Consider the following 7,909-nt stretch of genomic DNA (forward strand, 5'->3'; position numbering starts at 1 on the left):
AGTAGAAGTGATAGATAAACAAACCCCACAGAGAAGATACTGGAATTCAGTCTTGATAGCAAATAAGTTATTACTTATTCCTGACATCCCCCTGTCATACTGGAAGTATGCATGAGAGAAGAGAAAACTAGAAAAACAGAGTGGTCAGGTGATTTTAAACATGTTAACAGCTTGTAAACGAGAAGACTTCTCCATTACTGGGCTAGTATATTGTTCAAAAGAAATGTAATTTTTGGCATGCTGTTGGGAAGCCTCCTGCTCCACAAGAGTAACAAGAAAACTGACAACATACAGTGGGAAATGTATTCTTACTCAAATGGATAGCAGATAACATTAGAAATTGAATGAGCAGGACTAAACACTAAGAATATGTTTCCTTTTTTCCTTTACATATTATTATTTGCATAGGTGGCATTTAGTACAAATTCATCAGCACTTCAATTTACTGCAAATATTTGTGAAATAAAACCCAGATTCAAGACTGCTGAAGTACAGTAATTTCAGCTGGCTCTATACTCGATTTACAGGAGATACCCAAAAGAAACACAACACAGCCCAAGCATGACAAGTAACAAAGGGGCAGGACACTGTCACATCCATCCTCTTCAACTATGAGAGCACAGCTGCTTTTCCTAGAAATTGTAGTACAGTGCATATTTATTGAATAATGTGGAAAAAAATTCCTGCTTACTCCCATGTGGACCTGAGAACTACTGTTCTTAGCTGTTCAATCATATGGTAACTCAGTCTTAAGGTTTACAGTTTCCCATATATTTTTCCATATATATGCAGAGTCTATTAGCTAAAAGCACAGCAAACAGAGGTAGTTGGGCAGTTTATATTTCCTGTTCCATCTAGCACCCAACACACAGGCACTTCTGATACAGCTGGTTAAACCAGAGGCCTTGCTACACAGCTGAGCTCAGTATTGCTTCAACTGCATCATGAACTGGTGTAGAGGACTACAGCAACCCAACTAACCTCCAAAGAGATCCACTTCAGCAGTGGCAGCAGTGACAGTGGTAGTTGTCAGTGGTTGGAGCAGTAGTTGCAGTAGGCTCTGAGGCAAATGGATCTGAAATCTGTGGCTCAGAGGTAACACCGGAAAGTGCAGCCAGATTATCTATATGCAACCATGTAATGAAGATCAAACAGGAAAGGTAAGGGGAAAGGCAGAGACCACAATCACTCAGCTCCAGAAAGCTGGAGCTTTTAGTAAGGAGTCTTCACATACAAAGGTCTTAGAAATCAAAAATACTACTCACCCTCTCCCAAGAGGTCTAGTGATTGTCCATTAAAATGACAGCAGAATAAAAAAACAGAGCAATTAGCAGAACTGCCAGATTGAAGATATTCTTTAGCCAAATGTTCATTCTAAATTACATGTCTAGGTTATGTCTACAAACATAATTTCTACACTTGCTTTTCTAACATTCAAGAAGTTATTCTGACATGACAAAGCTCAATCTGTTTAACAACTCTTCAAAACAGAACCAGTACATGCCTAGAACCCTTCACAGAACAGGCACTAAAGCAAGGGTACCTTAGCAGCGAGCAGCTTGCAAATACAGTGTTAAGTTACTTCAGGATATGATACATGGCATCCCTAGTCCCGAAATATATTCCGAGAGACAAACAGGTGGTGGTTCTTGGACTTGGGACAACTGTTAAGTGCTAAATAAATAAATAAATAAATAAGTAGAGCAGCTCCTCTTTGAAAGCTTTTTCTGCATTTATGATAGAGCAAACATGCTCTGCAGAAACAACTAACTCTGTTAACACTTGCTATAAGGAGTATGAATGTTGACAGGATAAGCATAAGCAGACTGGCTCTGCTCCAGCTTTGGTTCCTTAGTCAACTGTTTCTGGAAGCCAATGAAGCATCTCTAATGACAGACTTTCCTACAATTTGATGTCCTCTGAGATCAGCCAGATTGAGCTCAAACACAGAAGTTTTGCCTACATAAAAATCAACTACAAGATATAAAAACATGTGAAAACTAATGAGTCTGTCCTATTAAATTTTTATTCTGTAGATAGGATAGTCTGAGTTCAACAACTATTTGTTTACTAACCAGTAGCTCAGTGCTGCTCCTAGATTCATTGCACACATAACAGGGTCATGGGTTCATCTGATCCACACTGAACAGCAAGCAGAGTCCTGATGCTTGACTGTGGGTCAGCATTTGGAAGCAAAATTATTTGAGCAGGCATAGCCCTATCTTCACAAATTTGTCTTTATTTTACAACACTTGTAAAAGTGGCAGGAAAAACCTACATTTAGGTTCTTTACAATGTTCATAATTAGTTCCTCGGGCAAGCTCTACTTGAGACTGACTGCACAACTGAACTAAGTCAAAACACCATTCTGAAAGAGCAGAACAGTACATTAAAAATGCAGCACTCTGGTATCCCATTACTGCACACCTGGTGGATGTCTCACAGTTAGACTTGAGATAAACAACTGTTGGCAAACTTTTAAGCTCTATCAGCTTAGTATTCAATGCCTTCTTAGTATTCAGTTATGTTATAGAACTTGATACAGTGGAATTACAATTATCCAGCACCGCAATCTACGCTTAGTCTTAATATGGGAATGATTAAAACCAGTGGGGTTTTGTATAGTAATATTAAAGGAACAATATTGTTAGCAAATCCATGTTCTAAGGCACACAGTAAGGTAGTTCAGAGCAGAAATTCAAGTCAATTTGCTTTTACATCCAAGAGTCAAACCTCACAAAGATGCAGACTTAGACCTACTGTCTTTTTTGTAATACTATAGTCTACTCTGCCTGCCAAATACCTATCTCTTCTTGCAGTATGCTGCAGGCAGCATATTACCCTATCTTGATAGAAGTGTAGATTTTCACGTTATAGTTCATTTGCTAGATGACATATTGTGCATTCAGAAATACAGTAGGTATACAACAAAATACACAGTGTACTGTACATACCCATATATAGTCCACTATACTGAATATACAGCCAAAACACATAGAATCAACACTGCCAGTGAGACTGAGAAAAGCAGGATTATTTATTGTTGACATGTATTGATGCTGCACCATGAAGTATTTGATGTTCACATTTTCCTGGCTATTCTGAACTGCAGCACTTCTTCCAGCTTCCTCCCTCTACTACTATTTTCTCATGAGTTTCCACATTAACTTGCTGTAGCCCAGAAGAATAAGCAGCTCAAGTGGCAGGGAGGCATGGTTACACATCCTCCCAAAAGTCCTGGGTGGAAGGAAGGTCATCTTGTCCAGCCTCCTGCTCAGAACAACAGTGCTCCCAACACCAGATTAGGTCAGTCATGGCTCTGACTAGTCAGGTCTTGAACAATCTCCAGGAATGGAGAGTTCACTAGCTCACATCATGGATCTGCCTCAGTACTGCCCTACCCTCCCAGTGAAATATTTTTATTCTTTCAGAGAGGTAAAAAAAAAAAAAAAAAAAAAAAAAAAAGGCAAGCAAGATTCCAGGGCAGTAACAGGTCATCATACCTGGACTACTGCCAGCAGTAAAGCAGCAGACAAAGCTGAAGCTTACTAAGTTACCAAAATGCTATTCTGAAAGATAAGTACTCTTGATGAGGGTAGTGACAATTCTGGCCACAGGAAAATAGTTAGCTGTCCTTTTCTGTCATGGAGCAAGACTAGGTGCATTACTAATCAATTTTAAAGTTTTAGTAATTCAGAGGAATAAAAAAACCTAAGTTCCAAACTATGGGTGTTTTGTCCAAAAAAGAAAAAAAGCAAACCAAATCAGCCTACAATTTCCATGCAAAGCAGTACTTTAAATATTACTGGCTATTTATTTATACTTCTATTATTGCAGGAATGAGCAACTGCTTAAAAAATTAGTTCTTTCATGCTCTTTCAAACATCTCAAAAGCTTGTATTTCAGTGCTTGGCAATGACAAAGTAAGACAAATAGGACACAATCAAAATACTGCAGAATAATTAGTCCCAGGCATCTTAGAATAGATGACTCTTTGGTCTTGCTTTCTGGGTAAGATTACCTCTCTGTTAATAAAATTGACATTTGCTGGGGAAAAAAAAGAAATTAATTCAACAGATTAAACTGGAATATGCAATACAATGTCTACATGGCAGCCCTAGTTATCCTCTCATAATGAAGTGGCTGAAGTACAATGTCATCTGTAATGAACTACAACTAAGAACGGAAGCAGGGACTGCAGAAGGCCTTTCCTGCTGGCAGAGGGCTGATGAGTTCATTAAGCTGCCACACAGGATCTCCTAAGATTACCCCACAATGGGTTTACAACTGTGCAAATTAAATCACATTTACTGGCCTAATTCCTTGTCTTAACAGGACAGGAGTGAACACTGCCTACATTTACTGTGGTCCTCCAGATCACCAGCTGCTAGTGCTGCCTGGAACAACAGGGTCAGATTTCAAGAGAGCTGGTTAGCTATTCCTGTTTGAAAGCAGTTAGCCCTCTACTTCTATTTCCATATTATTATTCTAAGTACACAAGGAAGATACTTTATTAAAATATGTTACAGCTTCTCAGAGGTAATCACACTTGCAGCAGAACTAAGTTGCAACCATTTGCTTTACATGCATTTTTGTTTCAAAAGCTATTTTTGTTCCTCCTCCTATTGATCTGTGGGCTTTGCTCTTTGAACAGAAGAGCTGGTTTCTGCCCCCACCTTGCCAATAAGCACATAAGCAGTTCTGGTTCTTCTGTTTTGAAGTGCCTACCCTACCTGCTCACCTTCATCCATCCCTTCCTGCTCACTTTTAGTCACATTTAGCTGGCTCCCCCAGCTTTGAAGTCAGGCCCTTATAAGCAGATTATACTATTATGCATATGCCTGGAAAGAAAAAGTAGCCTTGTGCTGCAAAGGGATGCCTGACTGTCAGGTCAGCAGAAGCCTGGGAGTGAGTTGGGAACATCCTGCGCTAGCAGAGGAAGAGGCAGACTTCAGCTCAGCCAGGCAAGAAGATGGAGACTGCAAGAAGAGATGCTGATAGTGAGGTTTCTCTACCTCCCCATGAAGTGCCTCCAGCAGCAGCAGCAGCAGCAGCACCCACAGCAGCAGGTGCTGGAGCTGCCTGCCCAGTACCAGCAAAATCTGGCTGAAGATCCAAAAGATCACTGGATGGTTTGGAAGAGCTGCCAAGAAAAGGAAGAGAGACATTAAATACTGGAGGAATTTGCCATTTCAATCAAATTTTTTTAAAAAGTCATGACTGGGTTATAGGAATTAACCTTAGTTTGGATGAAATAGAGACATTTTTTTCAGGCCTTAGGGTTAGAGAAGTCGTCATAAGTACCTCTAGTGTAGTGAGTCCCAAGAATACATTACAACGCAGGATGGGAGCCTTAACTTACTTCCATTTCCTGATAATGACCTTGCAACAGACTACAAGACGTACAATTATTTAAAAAAAACCCAAATAACCAAATTAAAAAAAACCCAACCCAAACCCAACTAACCAAACCAAAAGAAACCCCACCACAACACCCAAACCAGAAAATGCAAAATCCCAGGTGGTCCCTAAAAACAGAGAAAATAACTGCTGTGACTGACACCAGCACCATTCTACTTCCCTATTACATCATGCCATGTCAGAAAGCAAGAAACCTGCATCTCCAGGCTATAAACAGGCTGCAGGTAGAAGAGAACTGGCAAAATTTCTGTGGGTTAAGGCAGTCAGGTCTTAGGAAACCAGACCTTGTTCATCTAGAACATTTAAATAACAAACAATAGAAGCTCTTTCTTCAGTGAAGTTCTTCACCTGACACTTAAATTAGTTACATCTTACAGACTTTTGGGTCAAGCTTAGAGTTTTTATGCCTCTGGAGTTCAATCACCTGCTCTTTACAATGAGCAAGAGTGCTTTGTTCTGGTTTTGAATTGAAAGCAAGGTTCAGATTTTCTCACAGGTAAAATGTTTATTTTTTTTATTTTAACCTTCAGAAGTTCATTACCTTTGTGCTTCATTAACTGATTTGAAAAGCAGGAAAAGAGAATATTAATTCAGCAGTTTTAGAAAGAGATTCCTGAAGGTCAGCAAAGACTACTTGGGATTTGCACATTACTTCAGTCTTTCAATTAGAAGTTTCTGTACAGTATTTTTGGTTTTCGGTTTTTGGGTTTTGTAAGGGTTTTTTTGTGTTAAGAGTTTATTTGTGATCTATACTGGTAGAATAATGTAGATCATTGAAAACTGATGTACACTACTTGTAAAAGAAGCAAAGCCTTTCAGGCAAGCCTCCTGTTGTATGACTTTGGAACCCACACCAAGCTCAGTAACTGAAATACACTTTTTAACTTACCTGACTGGAGCAGCTGTAGATGAAGTTGCAAAAAGATCAACTGGAGGAGATGTATCAATAGTTTTTGCTGGAGTAGAACTAGGAGATGTAACAGTTGTGGCTGGAGAAGACTGGAGAAATATTTTAAATATACATTCAATATCCCAACATTTCTTCACAACCAACTCATGCACAGATGCACATACTTTAAAAACCCAATTTTGACATCAGGCCTTTTTATTGTGAGCTGTTTTCTCCTCTGAAAGAATTTAAGGAAGACTGGGCTAAGTTTTCAGATGGTCGTAGAGCTGAGAAACCCCAGGGTGACTCCAAAGATGGAAAAAAATTTCTACAAGATTTATTCTGAAGGGGTTGATTCTATAACTGTCAGACTCTTCATGTTGTCTATGGAATTAAATAGTTGTTTGCCCTCAACAGCACCTTAGTAGTCTAACCACAGAAACGGTGAGAGAAGAGAAATGGTTAGAAACTAGTTAAAAGTGTGCTTGTAAATCTTCAGAAGAGCGCTTAAAGAGCCATCAACAGCACTCAAGGTTAAGTCCTTGGGAAGATACAAAAGGCAGCTCAGCCTATGACTTTGCTTCATCAGCTCCTCCAATTCTGGATAAAGATACTTCAAGTATGGCAAGGACAGCCACCCAGGAGAGTATATCGCAATTCCTCTGTGAACTTGAAGACTCAAGTTACCTGGTAGAGCATCTATTTAATTCTAAAAGATACTATAAGCTTTGGTACAGCATCTCTCATGCTAGAGAGAGACTTTTCCTAAAAACTGAAAACAAGTCCTAATTTTAGTACTGTTTGCCATTCTGACCACTTCTAAGAAGGAAAAAGAATGGCAAAGGTGAAGAGATTTTCTTCTGAGTTCTTCTATTGCCATCTCATCATCATAACTCTAGCAGACGGGTGTAAGCTTTCTAGACTCTCCTCAAAGCTTTAGTGAAGTTTGAGATTATAAGGGTCCCAATCCCTCATGTGCATCAAGGAAGATGTGGTTAAAGTTTTAAGAACACTTTCTGAGCCACCATGTAGTTCTCACCAACTGCTCTCGTATTAAACAGGGGAGTTGGAGGGGGTATTTTTTGCTTGGTTTTGTTGTGGTTTTTTGTAAAGGGCTTTTCAGAAAGAAATTTAAGAACTTTCTCTAGAATCAGACACTGACCCCCCTGCCTTAGATTCAGAAGATTTCATTGAGTTTTTCCTGCACAACGCCCATTATGAGACACAGCTATAGCACCTGGCAATGCTCCAGGGATACCAGGAAATACTATTACTAACACCATAAAGCTCATTAGTTTATCTGACACTCAAACCAAGGCATCTTCACTGGCAACCCTTGCTTTAAATTAAGGTCAGCAGTCTCACTAATAAAGGTCATTTCTGAAACTAAATATATTGGATGAAAATTTTCCTCCTTTCTTCCTGGCTTTTCACATGAACATGGTTTTAAAAGAGTCAGAACTTCCTCCTAAAAAGCTGCAGAGCAGAGGGAGTGAAGGAGTAAAATATTTGGAGGAGAAATACCCTGGAGCAAGTTTCTCAGTGACATGAGAATTAAGGTGGAGTGAAAGCAAGAAAAAAAAAAAAAAAAAAGGAAAC

The 7,909-nt window shown here is 39.3% G+C and overlaps 1 protein-coding gene across 1 annotated transcript in view; it reads right to left on the bottom strand.

The window, feature by feature from the left end:
- SNAP91 (synaptosome associated protein 91) overlaps positions 1-7,909 on the bottom strand; it is a 63,527-nt gene that overhangs the window by 23,459 nt on the left and 32,159 nt on the right. The window contains 5 exon segments of the mRNA XM_008640224.2: positions 982-1,031; positions 1,033-1,123; positions 1,266-1,280; positions 5,016-5,143; positions 6,311-6,420. Of these exon segments, the coding sequence (XP_008638446.1) occupies positions 982-1,031; positions 1,033-1,123; positions 1,266-1,280; positions 5,016-5,143; positions 6,311-6,420 (394 nt within the window).

This window comes from Corvus brachyrhynchos, unplaced genomic scaffold, assembly GCF_000691975.1.
Source record: "Corvus brachyrhynchos isolate BGI_N302 unplaced genomic scaffold, ASM69197v1 scaffold87, whole genome shotgun sequence".
NCBI lineage: Eukaryota > Metazoa > Chordata > Aves > Passeriformes > Corvidae > Corvus > Corvus brachyrhynchos.